Here is a 20,096-nt window from a genome sequence, read left to right as displayed (position 1 = left end):
TGGCTCAGGTCTGGTGTCAGAGTTTTCAGGTCGCAACTGATCAATTTCAGGGCCCCTGACATGACCTAACGACTTAACGACCTTAGTTAAGATGAAGCTTTGAAACTCGGTATGGTTCCATATGGCCATCCAGCTGATCTTACAATGTTTTTCAGATGATTTTGTTTGTTCATGATCATGCATGCAGTACGAAAAGGATTAATATTTCTCTGTTATTCTGAGACCAATCTCAATCCTTGAAATTCTGATAAAATTTGCTGAATTTTTTGTTTTTTGTAATTTTTTAAAAGTGAACGGTTTGAGTGGAATTCGCAATAAAAAAAAAATAGCCGCCATTTTGAAAATTTACATATACAATTTTTTATTTTATTTTTTAAAGTTGAGTCTTCATAGCATGAATATTCATGCCAAATTCCAGATCAAAATACATTTTGTTCTTGAGATAAAAATTCCTAAGTAGAAAAAACAGAATGACAGCTAAAGGATAACCGCTGAGTCTTGGACACTTCAAATACGACATTTGTAGTCTCCTATCATCCAGGAGCGATACCCTAGAATGTTCGACACTACTTCTGAAACTACTTTTCATATTTTCGTATATGATTATCATGTACAAGGCTCCTGTTGTAACTATCCTGTTGTGATGTAGTTCGTTTTCCTCTTCTACCAGCTTTAACCATCTTGAATTGGAAATATCTATGCAAAAATGAGTTGATTAGAATATGGTGTGAATATCAACAGACTACAGACTCTTGTAGATAAAATCACAGGAGGACGATATTTTAATTGGATATTGATTATCCTTATTCAGTTTTTTTGGTTATTGATTATTTGATCTTGAATTGATTATTCTTCAATTGGTTCGATACGAGATACTATAGTGAGGTCCACGTTATAATAACAGTGGATGAAGGTAGAAGAATAGCGATGCCGATTCTCTGAATTAATTAATTATATTTCTACACTGTCAAAAACATAATTGGCATCGTTGTGGACCTAGAAGAGGATAGTACCACAGGCTTTGTCAAATGATAGACAAGGATAGCAAAACCAAATTTGATCAAATACTGTCATTATAAAGTGGACCTCACTATAGATTGGTTACTCTATGATCAAATCCTTAGAAAAATCATAAATTAAGTAAATATTATTTTTTATTCTGTGATCTTTATTTTGATTATTTCTGTGATCTCTGAAAAAATGGTGACCTGCAGATTGGAGAAGGCATGGGCGGAGCTGAGCTTGGCAAGCAGCCTCCTCCAACAGGAGTACTCCTCCGCTGCACAGCTGATCTCCCTCGGCACGAGCACTGTCTCTGGGTAGGAGGAGCCCCTCCTCAGTTGAAGCAGCGACTCGTGTCTTCCCCCTCCACTCACGCAGCTTGCCGCTTCTCCCTCCACCTCTTCCCGGATGCTGTCTCCTCGACTCTGCCAGAATAAATATCACAAGATAATAATTATTACCATAGAGAACCAAAAGCATAAGTAGATATCCCATGCAACTTTATTGTTAACTCAAGCCGATTACGGTCGATTATTATAATTTCTACTGTTTTGTTGGGGTGAGAGTGTATGAATGGCACAATATGAGAGACTACCAGTGTCACACAGCTTCACGGGAAAGAACTACGTGGACTATCAGCTTGAGATAACAGTAAAAGTTGCGACATAAACGCCCTTTACCATGGGATATCTACTTATGCTATTGTTTCTCTATGATATTACTGCCAAAAAATTTATAGTCCGCACAAAATAACTTTTGACTCGGGATAGAAATGCGCAGCAGAGAAAGTATCCAGCGGGAGGGATACAGAGGCGCTATGTTTCCGTTCTGAACCAACCGTCGTTCTCCAACTTCTAGTGGCTGTTCATGTGCTCATGCTACACATGCGAAGCTTTCTGTCTGAAAGCAGTCAGACAACTGATTCCAATCGACAAATTGGCAACTGCGATTCTACCTATGACTCTATCAATCCCTGTAATTGGCTGATCTCCCTCCATTTCTCTGCGCCACGCGCAGTGAAAAGTAATTTTGTATGGACTATAGTATTACTAGGAAATAATTTAAGCAATTCAAACGTTAATTAATGTCCTAAGAATACATTACTAATATCTTAATATTCTGCTAAATTAATGGAAACTCTGTAGTGGTAACCATTCTCAAATGTTCCCTTTTCTCCCAAATGATTTTCCCGTTTATCTATTGAATTCTACACTACTTAATTCCAAATATGCTGCTCAATTCATGAAAACTCTAGTGGAAAGCATTCTCAATTATGACTCCCTCTCCTTGTTCCCGATTTTTCAGCTTATCCAGTGACTTTTCCTCTTCTTCTTCTTTCAAAGCTTATAGAAAGCATTCATCCCTTTGACAAACTTTCAAGTATCAATAGATTTCCTTGTACGGTCGTTTGAGACCAATCAACTACTTTTTTCATGACCATCATCCGCATTATTGAAAATAATGGTCTTTCAAGCTTATTTTGTTCACAAAATCCTGCATTAAAGTACTTTGAAACCGCCAAGATTATCTTTTTGTAAAAATGCGATGTAATCATTGTTCTAAAATGATAGAAGAATTATGAGGATACAGTATCAATTTTCAGACGAGGTTTTGAGCGTACATGATTTTTTCCTCCCAAAGGATTTTTCCGTATATCCATTGGATTTTACACTACTAAGTTCCAAATATGCTGCTTAATTCATGAAAATTCTTTAATGAAGAGTGTTCTCAATTTTATCTCCCGCTACTTAATATGAGCTGACATGATGTGGACTGGACAATGCTGTGGTTTTGTGCAAGACAAAAGATAAGTCTCTTTCAGATACTTTTCATTACAGTACAGGACTACGCTATTAGAACAGCACATCCACAACAAGAATTGAAGGGAGTGAACGCACAAAGGCAAATATACACTTGAACGTTTTCCTTGGTCTAAGGTAGCGCTATAATCGATTCTATATGCTTATTTTATGATTAATATCGAAGCTTAGCTCTGGAGCATAAAAGCATAGAAAATTTATCACGAAAGAAGAAACTATAATATATTTATAGTTTATACAGAAAGGTTCTATCTAATCACAGTGGATTGAGATTAGTTCTCAGTGGAATGCAAAAATCTCCCTCACAAAGGCCCAATTGCACAAAAGCCGGTTAAATTTTAACAAAATGTGATTGAACAAAATGAAAAATATGAACAAAATGTAATTCCGTGAACCATATCAGAGAAGAACATTTTAAAAGGACGGTTCCTCTTATTGGTCGATCTGGAAATAATCAGGATTAATATTTAACCGGCTTTTCAAGTACCTGAATTGAAATACTTCAACAGCTGAGTGATAATTTTGACTCAGTCCCACACACATGCACTCGCTCACTCACTTCCATTATCAACAGACGACGAAATTATCAGCTGTTTTTCCAAAAATGAAAATAATCATCCTTTTAGTGTCCTTCAGCGAGTTTTGCAGGGGTGAGACCTTGTGCAATCGATTTCCTTATTATGGACCTACTAAGTTCCAAATTTCGTGAGAATCGTTAGAACCGTTTTCGAAATCCGGTGGCATATAGACATATAAACATAAATATAAACATACAGTAATATTAAAAGTTGACATAAATATAAGCATATAAACAGAAATTGCTCGTTTGATAGTATAGGATTCTCTAAATATATATAAAGTTACAGTTCTCGCTTCTCAAGCCAATACAAAAAAAAATCACCATGATTTGTAGAGTAAATTTGTTTTCTTGCTTGTGTTAATAATTTCTGGTTTCACAATTTTCCAAATAACTCCACATTTTTCAGTTTTCAGTGATAATTTATTGGAAGCAACAACCAAATATTTGATTAGATATTTGATTCATATTGACTCAATATCACTGGTTTGTCCATGATTGATTGATTGATTTCAACTAGAATGTTGACTCAAATTAATCGAGTGACGATTACTTTCTTTGAACTAATCCTGGGAGAGTTTGGGAATGAAACAGGTTTTAGCTGAGTCTATCACTGTAATATAATATTATATTTCTATGTCTATCATTAAGGGCCGGGTTCAGAGCTCGGGATTTAGCTAAGTTCTAGACTTTAAACAGCTGGACTCAGAAAATTGTCTTTCCGAAACGGGGCGTAGTCGCAGTTTTCATGACAATCTTTATTTTCTCATTTCTATAATTGGAAACGTTTCTCCTTGGCGAAATTAAACATTCCTAAATAATTCAAAATAGCTGAAACCTTACACTATTTTCTCTTTATTTTAGCTTCTCCTTGATGAAATGAAACATTCACAAATAATTCAAAATAGCTGAAACTTTACACTATTTTCTCTTTATTTTATTTCGTGTTAATTTTCTAGTTTTTTTTGAAATTATGACTGTGATTATGACTATGACTGCGCCCCGTTTCGGAAAGCCAATTTTCCGACTCCAGCTTTTTAAAGTCTAGAACTTAGCTAAATCCCGAGCTCGGAAACCGGCCCTAAATGTATAAGCTTCTCGTCACTAGTAAAAAATAGTGTTCTTCCACAATGAGTATCTATCATAGGTAATCTAAAACCATATAAGATAGGATAATTATAATTTCCATCAATAATCTAATCTAATTTCAATCAATAAGTAATCTAATAGTATATTTCGCACCTAGAGCAGAAAAACATTTTTGCCCGCGGTGCGAACGCTATTTTTCGCCACACACAAAAATAAACAATATATATATATATATATATATATATATATATATATATATATATATATGAGAATAGTTGTTTACTAAGCACTTCAGGAAGCAGAAGTGGAAGGTGATAGCTCTAGCAAATCTGAGGTAATCTGAATATCAGGAAATCGTCCAAGTATTTTTATTTTTTATTCTGATTTGTCTGAATAACCTAAAAGATGATGTTCAATTATGTGGGAATTTGAGTTTATACTTTTTTATTCTTTCAAATGACAATAAGATGATATTATTAGTCTATAAATGTTTTAATTATTGAATAATGAACACAAAAAATAATGGAAAGTTTCTTGATCACCTTTCTTAGTTCCATGTTAGCGGCTGGAAAGGGTACTCTTTCCGGCCTAGGCCGGAAAGAAACCTGTTCTGACGTCAGACGAGAGTCGTCTGCAAACAATGTCTTTCAGATCTACGTAGGGACTGGAACACAGCTGCTTTCTGTGCAGTGTGGCGAAAAACTATATTCGATAGGATATCATTTCATTTTCTCCATAGTACATAATTTCTATCATGAGTAAGATTACTTATGATAGAAATTATGTACTATGGAGAATGATATCCTATCGTATATAGTTTTAGATAAAACTATATAAGATGGGATATCATTTCATTTTTCTCCATAGTACATCATTTCTATCATAAGTAATCTAAAACTATATACGATAGGATATCATTTCACTTCTCCATAGTACATCATTTCTATCATAAGTAATCTAAAACTATATACGATAGGATATCATTTCACTTCTCCATAGTACATCATTTCTATCATAAGTAATCTAAAACTATATACGATAGGATACCATTTCTCTTCTCCATAGTACAGTAGAGATGAGTGTGACTTATCAAAGAAGTCCTCAGCTCTTCAGATTAACTCGTCGGTCACAGTATAAGGGGTGAGCAGGGAGGTGAGAGAGTCCACTCTCCCCGCCCCCACCACTGACTTAGCCAAAGAGATAAGGCAATCCATGCTCGAGTGGGATGGAGATGGTGGCTGCCACACAAGGCCTGTATTAATATTTGCAACCGAGATAGGCAGCTGGTCCCCTGATTATCCCTCAGACCCTTGCAGCCCTTTGGACTCTCGGCCCTAATTCCATTCAGTACTCAATCTCCACCTGCCATGATATGACTGTCATTCACACACTATACGTCCCGTGACAGCTAACTTACATATAACATTCGTATATTCATTCATTCATTCATTTCTCTTTATTAATATTAATGACTCACGGTAATCATAGAATGAGATTTTAAATTGAAAAACAAAATTGGCTCAGCCTTAACTATTTCATTCCTGAATTTTATTTATCCTGTGCAAAGGCTAAAAATAAACTTTCCACTCGTGATATTTTTCAAAGTTTTCCGATTTGTATATCAAGCTATCAAAATTAAAACCTTTTCTAAGGAAAATATTTTTCTGATCATTACTTTTTGAGATATGAGTGCCAAAAATTAAATTTTTTGGACAGAACATTTCAAATTCGGTAGGAGTTGAATCCATGAAATTCAGAGGATGGATTCTTCATGGTATTGTTGATTTAGTAAAACAATCATTTTCTGAGAATATCAATTTTTAAGATAGTTATTCAATTTACTAAAAATAACTTTTAGTTGAGATCTCTTGGGTTATTTTTGGTTAATTGAATAACTTTTTCAAAAATTAATATTTTCAGAATCTTCTTATTCAACTTGGTCAACAATACCATGAAGAATACATCCTCTAAATCTCATGGATTCATATCGGACCGAATTTGAAATGTTCTGTCCCAAAAAATCAAACTTCAGTCGCTCATATCTCAAAAAGTAATGATTGGAAAAAAATGTTTCGCCGAGAAAACGTTTTCATTTGATAGCTTGATGATATACAAATCGGAAAAATTTGGAAAATATCACGAGTAGAAAGTTTATTTCCAGCCTTTGCACAGCCTTAAACTAGCAGGTAACCCGTGCTCCGCAAGGGTCTAATTAAAAACTTGAAAGCTGAAAAATTGACGTAATAGAAATCTTGAAGAATTTAAAATAGACCTATAACCATCCTCGGTGAATTAAGAATCTATATGTTAAATTTCAAGTTGATCATTTTAGTAGTTGAGACGTAATGATGCGTCATTCGTGAATTTCCTATCCCCGCCTAAATGTAAGCCGGTCTAATTAAAAACTTGACAACTGAAAACTTGACCTACTAAAATCTTGAAGAATTTAAAATAGACCTATAATCATCCTTGGTGGATTGAGAATCTATATGAAAAATTTCAAACTGATCAGTTCAGTAGTTGAGACGTGATGATGCGTCACTCGTGAATTTCCTATCCCCACCTAAATGTAAGCCGGTCTAATTAAAAACTTGACAACTGAAAACTTGACCTACTAAAATCTTGAAGAGTTAAAATTACACCTATAACCATACTCGGTGAATTAAGAATCTATATGCTGAATTTCAAACTGATCACTTCGGTAGTTGAGACGCGATGATGTGTCATTCATGAATTTCCTGTCCCCTACATCAATAAGCCTATTCTTTCCTCTATTATATGAAAGATTAGTCCAATTAGGAAGGTTATGGTTCTTAAGCACTTTCAAGCATGGATATTTTCGATCCCAAAATGATGGCAAGAGAACGATACATTTTGAATTTTGAATGTTTATGTCTAGAAATTAATCTCTACAATCCACTTCAGTAATCAGTTGAGAGCTTCAGGAATATTAACTGGAATTGAAACGTTTTGTGTTATAATGAGAACATCGAGTCAGTCATGTAATATGTAGTGGGAGCTCTGTGACTAGGAATAATTTCAGAAAGTTGACAATAGATATGATTTTTGTGTCATCAGCTTGAAATCGATTCTCGAGAATGTTGGTGAAAAGTGTGGATAAATGTGAATTGTAGTTTGTAATAGAGTGAATCAAAAAGTTGTAGTTTAGTTAGAAGTAATAGTAGTAGCATAGCCTACTTTAATACAAGGCCGCGGCCTACGATATAGCAACGTCGCAGTGTAGGCCTAGAATCTAAAGGTGCGAATCTAAAGGACGGAACATATACGATTGACCATATACGCGCCGCGAACATGAGCAATTCACTTTTAATCAGCTGAGACTAAGCTTTTTATATCTGTATCTTACCCCTTCTGTAAAAATACAGATATAGTCAGCTGATTAAAAGTGAATTGCTCATGTTCGCGGCGCGTATATCTGTACGCACCTTTAGATTCTAGGCCTACACTGCGACGTTGCAATATCGTAGGTAGTAGTGTTCTAGTGTGTATAATTCGAAAAGATTTGAGAAAATTATTCCACTGTCATCGTTGAGTGATTATAGATTACATACATCATTAAGCCCTGCAAATTAAGCATTAGAACAAATCCAATCTCTATTAATTTCCATCAACCTGTAGATTTTCGAGTAGGTTGCGTTTCCTAACTACATTCTGCATTGTAAGACTAGCTACACACACATTGACTTTTGTTTATACGATATTTTGCCGTTCTTATGAATTCTATAAGAATAAACGGAACTTGACAAATATCTTCTGTTTGAAATCATCTGTTCAATCCAATAGAATTCATCAAGGTGCGTACAGATATACGCGCCGCGAACATGAGCAATTCACTTTTAATCAGCTGATTATATCTGTATTTTTACAGAAACAGTAAGATACAGATATAAAAAGCTTGGCATCAGCTGAATAAAAGTGAATTGCTCATGTTCGCGGCGCGTATGTCTGTACGCACCTTAAAGGACGGCAAAATATCGTACGAACAGAAATCGATGTATGTGTAGCTTAGCCTGTATGTGTGGTTAGGAAACGCAAATTACTCGACAATCTACAAATTGATGGAAATGAATCGATATTATATTTTTGTTCTAATAGTAAATTTGGATTATCGTTCAAGAATTACCTTGAATTCTAGATCGTGAAAACATTACATTACAGGGAACTTTAAGCATCGACACAGAAATCTGAGATGCTGACATCAGCAAGATTTGTTCACGGTCGAATTCTTCAGATGTCACAACTGTGTTGATGCACATTGATATGTGATGTCAGCAACATCAGATCAGTGTTAACAACTCAAACACGGGTTTTGCGAGTTGAAAATCATTGAAGCAACTCTGGCACTCACTTTGCATCACATCGGAAGCTAGACTAGTGGAATAATTCGACGTGAGGTAAAGTTAGGATTCACTTTCAAACTGTCAGCATTTCTTATAGATAACACCAATGTTTCTCATTCAATCAATGCTGACAATTTTGAGTGTTTCTCACTGTAGTAAGGTGAGTTGACTAGGGTAAATGGAGCGTTGCTCGCTTCAACAAGGAATAAATGTAAGAAGGAATTCATGCTTGACGTTCCGATGTAGTGACGTCATATTACACGGAAGAGAAGCTGAATAACTGAATGTTGTAGGTGAAGGAAATAGAGTTCAAGAATACAGGTAGAACGTGAGCTTACAAGGTTAGTGAGTGTTGTCATAGAGATATTCGAAACAAGAATTATTGATGATTTACTGCATTTCTATTGAAGGAACTGATATTGACGAGTATTGGCAGAATCTGGGCTTAAAATCAATGTTGGAATGAAGAGACTTCTTTTGAATAAGAATACAGACATGGGTGTTCAGAAATGGTGATTCGCTTTGAAAAAAAAACGATGCGAATATTAGAAATTATTCCAATACTAGCTGGCCCAGCGAACTTCGTACCGCCAAATAGTTAATGCATCTCATGACAAACTTGAGCTGGATGCACACCTGAGGAGGCGCGATGCGGCATTTCGCATCCAGGTGCTTCTTGCTTATTGGTTTGAATGGAAGAACTCACACTCACTGAATCGGGCATGGCATAAAACTGTGTGATAATGCAATCTCTATAACATCAACACATTGTATGACCAAGTCGCGCCTCCTCAGGTGTGCTCAGTCTTAGCTTAATCTGATGCACTATATTTTAGTGAAAATTATCCAACAATCAGTATTTACATTAATATCTCAATATGGACTTCCTATGTGCTTAGGTAGTTGTGCAGCAGTTTGTACTTTTAGATATATTCAGCTGTGTTTTTTTGTAAAGTGTGAAGTTTTCAGCTCAAAAATTTCTAGTTTCATTCAAAATTTAGACTTTTTGGATACGGTAGTTATAAAGTTACTGTTATAGATTTTTTGATTCTAGACTCTAATAGTATCTATTTGATTCAAAATTTGCTCGTTTATCTGAGTATTGAATAGCGTGAATTGTATTTTGAAAAGTGAAAGTGACATAACGAACATTTAGATTTGGATAGTATAGTATAAATTGGAAATGGGACAGTTTTGGGCATGAACCTGTTGTGCCTTTCCTCATTTCAAGTATTTGTCTCCTTGCTGCTGATTTTCCCGTGTATATTCTAAATTTACAGCATTTCGAGTTCTACGACTCAAGTTTGGACGTCATTCGTACCGGGGCATTATTATTAGAATTACATTTTTTTTCATGGAACGACTTTAATCTTGGATTGTTCAGGTTCATTAACCAGGAAATTTGCACCAATGTTGGCTTAAGACAAGGTTGTCCGCTCTCTCCAACATTGTTCAATGTGTATGCTGATGATCTGTGTAGAAGTTGGAAGCAAAAGATACAAGGCATCCAGATATCTCCTACGATGATTCTGTGGTCCACTGTGGTTCGCTGATGACCAGGTAATATTGCAAGAAACTGAGGATGATTTGCAGAGAGCATTATACCATCTGAATCTCCTCAGTGCTGAGTATGGCATGAAGATCACATTCAGCAAAACGAAGATGATGTCTTTCCAGGAAAAATATCCATTGAGATCTAAAACAGTCCTCGATAATAAAGTCCTAGAACAATATCACCCTTCAAGTATTTGGGTTGTGATATAACCTATGGAATGGACCAAGACTTGAATGTAAAATTGAATAGATTCCAATCGATTTGTGAAACAATAAATAGGACTTTGAGAAACAGAGCCAGGAAAGAGACAAAACTTAAATTCTATAAGGTTATGGCTATTCCAACGCTCTTATATGGCTCTGAATCTTGGATACCAAGAAAGAAAGAATGTAATAGTTTACAGGCTTTTTAACATGAGGTTTTTAACAGCAGTAAAAGGGTGCACAAGGGAAGATAGGCTTCATAATGTCGATATAAGAAGCGAGCTCAACATAATCTCCATATGGCAGAAGATTGAATAAAATCGGCAAAAGTGGAAAGATCATGTTGAAAGGATGGGGAGCGACAGGATTCCCAGGGCAGTCATGTTGTATAACCCGGTTGGGAGGAGAAGTGTGGGCAGACCCCGTAAAAGATGAATGTGATGGTGAGTTTGAAGTCGGAACAGGCAAATTGCCTAATCCTTGTAGGAAGACGACGACGAAAATTTTGTGCATCAGTTGAAAGAAAATAAAAAACAGATCTACCGACGGATGTCGTTAACAGCTGTCTAACAGCTGATTTTTATTTTTGTGTGAGTAAATCTCATAAGGATTACATGTAAACTTTGAAAGACCTTAGAAAAGAGTCCTGAAGTCGGATTATGAATTTGATAGGCCATAAGCCTGGTCCTGAACATAACGAACACAACTAAAAAAAAAAAATCATAAAATTCGGTGTACACATAAAAAAGTTATTGAACGTCAAAATTTGAGGCTCGATCTTTATTCATATAGATTTATTTATATCGATTTTTATTCCAATATTTTTAAACTTCCAGATTCTCGAATCACGTGATTTCGTGTAGGATATCCATTTATGGATGAATGGAGAGAATGTATTGCTCGATTGAATGACTTAATGAAGCTATAAATTTGTCAATTTAAACGGCGGTAAATTCTGATTGCAAGAGTATAAGCGTTCTGCTATTAGAAAAAACGACTAGCAGTCAGATTTTTCACAATAAACGAATTAATCACTCACTGTGACAAGGAGATATTTCGGCAGGTCCGTTATCTTCTTGGTTGTCAAAATCTGACTGTTAGTCGTTTTTTCTAATAGCAAAAAGTGATTTAATAAGCAGTTCGTGATGGAAAACATCGTTGAAGAAGAATTAGCGTCTTGGTAAATGAATAAATACAGAGTACCTGGATGACTCAGGTCTGGTATCATAGTTGTGAGATATCTCCTGATCAATCAATTGAAGGGTCTCTTGATGAGGGCATATTAATGGGAAGAGGCTGATAAATTATTGAAAATAATAATATGATACATAGATAGCATTTACTGTGTTCTTACTTTCCTAATGAAATGATATTAAATTTCACGACCAAAAAACAATCCATTTTCCATGCAATATCTCACTTCTCTCTCAGAAATACTTTCGTTGTATGTTTTTCATGAACAAATAAATTGATTTATTATTATTATTATTAATTTTGCTGAAGAGAGAAGACAAGAATTATTGTCAGAGACATTGTCAGACATTGTCAGAGGGCCTGAAATTGATCAGTTGCGACCTGAAAACTCTGACACCAGACCTGAGCCAGCCAGGTCACTCGATATCATTATTATTATATTAATTTCATGAAGTGGTCATCAGGAAAAAATCAAGGAAGGCTACACAGCTCCGTTTGTATGACGCAATGGCTGTATCATTACTGTTATACGGTAGTGAGACATGGGTGTTGAGAAATGGTCATTTGCTTTGAATAAAACGATGTGAATATTAGAAATTATTCCAATATTTTCATACTTCTAGATTCTCAAATCATTACTTCTAAAACGAAAATCTCAAAACGATATTTTGATAGTTTCAACACCAAAACTGACCATGAGCGACTGCCTCCTGAGATATCCTCCGTTGTGCTCGATGACCTCCCAGTTGGACTTTCGCTGCGGGGGCGGTGGATGCGGCGAGGGTCGGGAGGGGGGTGTGGCCTGGCCCGATTCACACTGAGACAGCAGAGCGCTTGTTGGCGTGCATCGTCCTGCCTCGCCGCCTCCGGCTGAACCGCCCCCGGAGCTGGCGCCGCTAGACGCACCTGTGAACTCGCCGCCCCCGGCGCCGCCTCTCTGCTTCAGGCTGGCACAACGTCTCGACCACCATAGGCTGCCCGGTCCTGACTGTCAATCACAGGAAACGAGAATTATTGTGGTTAATTTGTTATTTAGTTTTTTGTTTCACTTGAAATTAGAATTACTTGCAAAAAATGGTTCATGAATAATTATATTAATTCTAAGTCCTTAGAATGTAAGTATCAGTCTGACAAGTCTGGAGAGTGAGCTCTCGAAAAATTGTTTCTTTTGAATGTAAAGGTGCGTACAGATATACGCGCCTCCATCACGCTCGCGCACGCTCCGCACTCGCTCCGCACTCGCTCCGCACTCGCTCCGATCATGAAAGTTACGGGAGATTTTAGCTCTTCTCGCGTTCCACTCTTGCTCCCCGGTCGATCATCAATCGATCTGCTCAAGTGACGTTCGGTTGCGGAGCAGAGCGTAAGTCTGTACGCACCTTAAGATTATAAAATTTTGACGTGTCACATGTGCATTCACAATGTTGGAGATAGCTGGCTATTCCAGTCGAGCTATTTGCTATCTCCAGCTATTTGCTAAGTCTGGGTTAACTCAATGCTAAATGGTAAGTTAGAAAAAAAACTTACCTGATGGCAGATAGCGCAGGTTTGAGTCGGCTAACTCTAGCTATCTCTGTTAAAGCGGCAGCCATATGTTCATAATCTTACTTTTTCAAACTAACTTTAAGTTACACGAATTATCCGCTTGGATCGCTACTGCAGCGTTAGCTGATAGCAGATGATTTTTTATTCAGATGGGGCGTTCACAATCCAGAGTTATCGAATAACACTTTAGCTGGCTAAAACAACATTGTGAATACCCCTAATGTGGCAGAAATTAAATTAAACTAAACTAAAAAAAATATATATTTATTTATTCAGAGACAATAGATACAATACAGGTATAAACAACAAGCATTTGTCCAAACTGCTTTCTGACTGGAAAAAATAAAATATTTATATTTGATCTCTCCGATTGGATAAGCAAACACATTAAACTACTAGAAGAGATTGAATTTGTCTCTTTTCTGTATGGGTCTACTTGTAATATAAATAGAAATAAAAATCTCAGTACCCTTTTTTGAATAAAATAATTTAAAAAATCTGATGTGGCGCACTCACACAACTTTCCTTGCCGTTATGAAAATTGATCACCTGACGCTAGTGTTCCCGCACATTTCAAGTCTACTAATCAAAGATTTCAGCCAGCTGGTGACAGGGCAATAACGCTGGAGACATACATGAGGACTGCTATCTCTCCATAGTGAATGATTTAATAGAATCAACAATAATATGCAATTGAATAATCACATTTTCTCGAATTCAAAGCTTATTTTCAATTTTAGGTGAAAATGTTACTGAACATTAATTGTAGAGATTTTCATGCTTAATCTACTCCACTTGATTTGTTTAAATTGTATCTGAAGGCTGATAATTGGGAATCTAAAATCGAACTTTGCATTGATGGGGCGGAGCTCCTGAAATTTTTACAGATATGGGACTTGTGGCAGTTGATAGAGATTATCGATGACTATTTTAGGTATGAATTTGATCAAAATCGTTGGAGTTGTTTCCGAGAAAATCACGAAAACCCCTTTTTTGACAACATTTTCGCCTTTTTAGCCGCCATCTTGAATTGCATTAGATCGAAATTGTTCGTGTCGGATCGTTATAGTGAAAGGACCTTAAGTTCCCACAGACGCATATACACTCATACACACACACACACACACACACACACACACACACACACACACACACACACACACACACACACACACACATACAGACCAATACCCAAAAACCACATTTTCGGACTCAGGGGACCTTGAAACGTATAGAAATTTAGAAATTGGGTACCTTAATTTTTTTCGGAAAGCAATACTTTCCTTACCTATGCTAATAGGGCAAGGAAAGTAAAAAGGGTACTGAGATTTTTATTTCTATTTGAGATTGAATTTTTCTTCAATGAAAATTGTCGTAGTTGTACAATAACGGACAGTTTAGTATAAATGTTTGTATAAACGGACAGTTTAGTGTTGACTGTTTGTATATAAACGAAACGTTCCAATGTCATTTTTGTAACTGTGTAGTGATTCAGAGCTAATTATTTTTTAATGTACTTGACCACATTTTTTCTGCACAGTCCACAAAACTTGAAAAAAGAAAATGGCATCCACTTTGAATTTTCCTACATTCCCCACTCTACAAACCTTGAATAATTCTCATCGTCACGAACACAAATTTATCTGAGAGAGATTCATTCTTCAAACAGATTTGAAAAATCTGCTACGAAAAGGCATGTAGTCTGGCGTAGAGCATTGTATTATATGAAGGCACCCATCTATATATTTTGAGATCGTATATACGAGTTTATAGCTCACTACTGAGGTCGCACGTGTCTTGTTTTGTTTTCTTATTCATGACAGAGAATGATGAATCAGCGAAATCTGCTTCCGACCATTCGTACGAGTTGAAAGCAAACTGGCAACTTGGAAGCAACAACAGAGATAATAATTGATAAGGAGAGTGCATCAATGTGGCTTTCTCCCTTCTTTCATCCACTCACTCTCGTATAGGAAGTTTTGGGCATCAAAATTATTGATATCTCAAAAAGGTTTAATGAGAGTTCAAGCCTTATTTCTTAGGCATACGCCTGTTGTGCCTTCTCGAATAATAAGTGCAATAATTTTACCTACAGTCTACTCTAAGTGAGAGAATTGTACATGACTAAATTTGGGAATAAAAATAAATTTTTTCTTCTTCACTCATCTTATCCTCTTATTCTTCCCAATAGTGTATTCATTCATTCATTCATTTATTTCATTGGCAATTACAGATCATAATTATAATATGACTAGCCGTCAGGCTCGCTTCGCTCGCCATATCCGTCTAGCCAGGGGGGCTCCGCCCTCTGGACCCCCGACTGGATCGTCCAAGAATGAGATCGCTTCGCTCGCCTACATTTTTAATTTGAGCATTTTTATCATATGTTAGGACAATCCAGTCGGGGGTCCAGATTAAACGTCTGGCTAAACGGATATGGCGAGCGAAGCGAGCCTTACGGCAAGTAATATAATATTCCCAGGATTGAAGTAGCAGTGCCCAATCAATTTTTCCGCGATAAATGCATTTAAATCTTCAACTTGTTGCCAACCTAACAAAGTCAACTCAACTTAATGCCAACCTGACAAAATTATTAATTTAGTTGCCAGTTAACAACTGTTTCGAAGAGGTACTCTATCTGAATTATATTTATAGTTCTATAGTAACATATGATATGGAAATTTCAATTATAATTAAGAGATTGGGAGAAGTAGAATATACATGCTAAAAGACGAACTTTAAACCCTTAAAAACAACCCTTAGAGTTAAAATATTGCCAAAAGATTTCTTAGTGCGCCTCTAAAGGGCCAACTGAACATACCTACCTAATTTGAACTTTTTTGGTCCGATAGATTTTTAGTTATGCGAGTGAGTGAGTGAGTGAGTGAGTGAGTCAGTCAGTCAGTCAGTCAGTCAGTGAGTGAGTGCCATTTCGCTTTTATATATATAGATTGGGAGAAGACAACAGGCATAGCCCAAAACTGTCTTCTCCCAAATTTTTACAAATAAAAGTTTCAAAAAAGAATAAGGTTAAGAATTCACTTTCACTTCAAAAAGTCCAATTTCCACTTCAAAACTAATGACTAAACTAAAAATTTGAATTTTGATATTTGAAAACTGATTAAAAAAAAAATATTTCAGACAATTCTCTATAAATTGAAAATTTTTGAGTTATTTTGCAAAATTTTGAGCCAGAAAAGAAACACAACTTTACTATTTACGATAAATATTTAAACTATCTCGTATCTTGAATTGAATTGAATTGAATTGAATTGAATTTATTCCATCACTGTATGTACAATAAAATTGTATGGCAATCGTCAATTACATAATAAAATTTTATACATTGTTTAAAGCTATTAGTTCATTTAAATTATAGAAGCATTTCTCTTTCAACCATTCTTTCAGTCTACTTTTCAAATTCACTGAATTGTCCATATGTTTAAGGTGTTGAGGCAGGGAGTTGAGTATCTTCTTACTGATGTGACTAGGATTTTTTTCATAAAACGCCGTCCTGTGTTGTTGTATCCTGTATGAGTTTCTCGATCGGGTGTTGTAGTTGTGGAGGTCGGCACCTCTTGACCACGATGATGCGTGTTTGAGGCCGAAAGCCGCGAATTCGAGAATATACAGAGAAGGCAAAGTGAGTATCCCTGTTGCTCGGAATAATGCTCTGCATGATGTTCTAGGTGGTTTCTTCAGCATTATTCTAAGTACTCGTTTTTGCGCCCTGAACACTCTGATCATTTCTGGTGACGTGCCCCAAAACAGCAACCCATAGGTAAGGAGAGGCTGGAAGTAACCGTAGTACGCCGAAAATAATATTTGCTGGTGCATTGTTATTGACAGTCTAGAGATTGCAAATGTGGCCTTACTGAGTTTCTTCATTAAGTTGTGAATGTGGTCATTCCATTTCAATCCAGAATCCATTTTTATTCCCAAGAAGTTGCAGACATTTGCCGGTTCGATCTGTTGGAGATCAATTCCAAAATCAAAGATGACTGGTGTGTTGAGATGAGTTATGGAGAAGCTGAGGTAGCATGTCTTCTTGATATTCACCTTAAGAGTATTTGCTTCACACCAATTGTGGATGCCATCTACTACCTGTTCTCCTCGATGTTGTAACTCCTGATTAGTATCTCCTATAATGAGGAAATTGGCATCGTCGGCGAACATAACACTGCTGGCTCCTTCTATATTGCTTGGGAGATCGTTGATGTATAATGAGAACAATATCGGGGCAATAATTGTTCCCTGCGGCACTCCTCTCTTCAACTTTCCAAATTTAGATCTGTATCTATAATTTTCTACTTGCTGATTTTCTGCTTCAATTTCAACGACCTGTGATCTTTCTGTTATGAATGACCTCAACCAATCAAATGCTGATCCTCTGACCCCATAGTAGTGAATCTTTTCCATTAAGATATTGTGATCCAGGCTATCATAGGCTTTTTGAAGGTCAATGAACAATCCTAACGCCTTTTTATTATCATCTAGAGCCTCATATATTCTAAACAGGAACTCATTTACGGCATCAGTGGTGGATTTTCCTTGCTGAAATCCAAATTGGTATGGAGAAAGAACTTTATTCGATTTAAGGTGCTCTGTTACTGTTCTTTCTGATAGTTTTTCTAATAACTTTGAGAAGCAACTTGTAATTTGTATTGGTCGGAAGTTGCAAACCTCCTCAATTGCTCCCTTTTTATGGATAGGAATCACTCTGCCAAGTTTCAGTTGGTGAGGAAAGGCTCCACGAAAGAAGAAGAAGAAGAAGAAGAAGAAGGAGTTGAAAGAGAAGAAGGAGAACAAGATGGAGAACAGGAAGAAGAAGAAAAACAATAATAATAAGGAGGAGAAGGAGAACAAGGAAAACTAGGGGAAGAAGGGGAAGAAGAAGAAAATGAAGAAGAAGAAGAAGAAGAAGAAAAAAAAGACGAAGAAGAAGTAGAAGAAATAGAAGAGAGTCCACTGACACGCAGTAGCTGTGTTCGACCATTCACCGGAAGCTGTTTTAATATTTTCAAAGGGTTCTCAACCTCTTCCCCCTCTTCCCACCCTTCCACCCCATAACCGTCCTCTGGTTGATAGACTGCTCTGCTTTTGACACCGAAAATGGACTTTAAATGAATTTCCACTCTTCCCTCTTTCCTGTTCTCTTTCCTCTACTCGTTTCCTCTCTCTGATCTTCTTCTCTCTAATTTTCCGAATTCCTTGCTTCAGAGAATCATCAACTTTCTCCTCTTCTTCTCTATAAAAAAAGAACACTCATCTAATCATATCTAATCTCTCTAATTTTTTGACAACGATTAACCTATTTGTTCTTCTTGTCTCTTCTCTATCGTCTCTCTTCTATTATCTTTCCTTCAGTTACTTCAGTTTATAAACCAGTGCTGTCTCTCGGTATCATCATCCTCCTCCCTTCTCCGTACTTCTTTCTCTTCCTTTCATTCCAAATCAAATCTAATTCACCATTTCCCATGATAACGTAGAATATTCGAAACAAAAACTTCCTTGAAGTACTTTTGAACAGGAACATGAAAGATTATGTTTATCATTCTAAACATAACCTTATAGGCGTTGCCAGCAAAACCAGAGGCTTGTGTGTTGCAACAAGCATCAATCTTATAGATCTTAACTCAAAATATAATTTTATGATTGTTGAATTAATATTGGAAAAAGTCGTATCATAACTGTTTTTCATCTTATTATATTATAATAATTCTTCAAGCATTCGAGTTTTTTGCAATTGATGTTATCATCCGCATTCCTTCATTTTCATCTCATACTTTTCCATCCTTGTTAAGGGTTCGTTTCTCCCAACCCACCAACCCACCTAATTACCCTTCTTTATTCTCCCTTATTCTCTTGTCTAGTTCCTGTTCCACAAAACTCTACAAGGTTTTCCTTTTTCCTTACCAGCTCATCTAGACTACATCTACAATAGAATCTATCATGGAGAACAATTGGTTCTATGAAAAATTTTCCATACTGTTTCATTCTCATTTTCTCCATTATAATGATTTTTTCCCATGAGTAGGCCTATTATAAATGTTTTTTATGTTAAATTTTTATAAAATTTCTACATCTTAGCTTATCAATTTCCTTTTTTGAATTTGTGTACAGAAATGTGGTATTTATGAATTTATGAACTTCTAATGACTCGAAAAATGTATCTTTATTAGAAATTTTAACTTTTGGCATAAAATCTTGAACAATAGCAAAATTAGTGGCATCCCGACACATATATAGTGGGGCCACATTTTCTTAGATCAGCAAGTAATCAACCAAAGATATTGTATTAATACTTTGTAAATAACTGTACCTTATATGCTTTTTGTAATCATGTCTATAATTTGAATAAACTCCTCTGGTCGTGTTGTACCCTCGACCAGAGACATTATTATTATTATATTATTATTATTATTATTATTATTATTACATGTCCCATTCTCTCCGTTAATAAGTGAAAACACATACTTTTTTCCAAAAACCTAGAAAAAAATATGAGAAATACAATTCACCAGTACAATATCCATGTGAAAATGCATGAGAAATGGAATAATTAAAAGCAATGGAAAGCTTCATGTGGAGTAAAAAGCATTCGAATAATTTACATTCTTCAAAGAGTCTCGAAGAATTACTTAGAATTATCTACTAGGTAATTTTGTTTGCCTCCTACGAGAAGATTAACAAATTATACGAGAATGTTTTTTCCTCCGTTTTCGTTCTATAGTAGAAGTAGAAAGAATC

At 36.0% G+C, this 20,096-nt stretch overlaps 1 protein-coding gene across 1 annotated transcript in view; it reads right to left on the bottom strand.

Annotated features, from left to right (window-relative positions):
• The window catches only part of LOC111044161 (adenylate cyclase type 6), a gene marked incomplete in the record, with an annotated part of 477,477 nt that overhangs the window by 63,954 nt on the left and 393,427 nt on the right, over window positions 1-20,096 (bottom strand). The window contains 2 exon segments of the mRNA XM_039424881.1: window positions 1,209-1,427; window positions 12,496-12,789. Coding sequence (XP_039280815.1) covers window positions 1,209-1,427; window positions 12,496-12,789 — 513 coding nt within the window.

This window comes from Nilaparvata lugens, chromosome 3 (genome assembly GCF_014356525.2).
Source record: "Nilaparvata lugens isolate BPH chromosome 3, ASM1435652v1, whole genome shotgun sequence".
Lineage (NCBI taxonomy): Eukaryota > Metazoa > Arthropoda > Insecta > Hemiptera > Delphacidae > Nilaparvata > Nilaparvata lugens.
The sequence above is the reverse complement of the archived record's forward strand: the minus strand, read 5'-3'. Positions and strand labels throughout refer to the sequence as shown.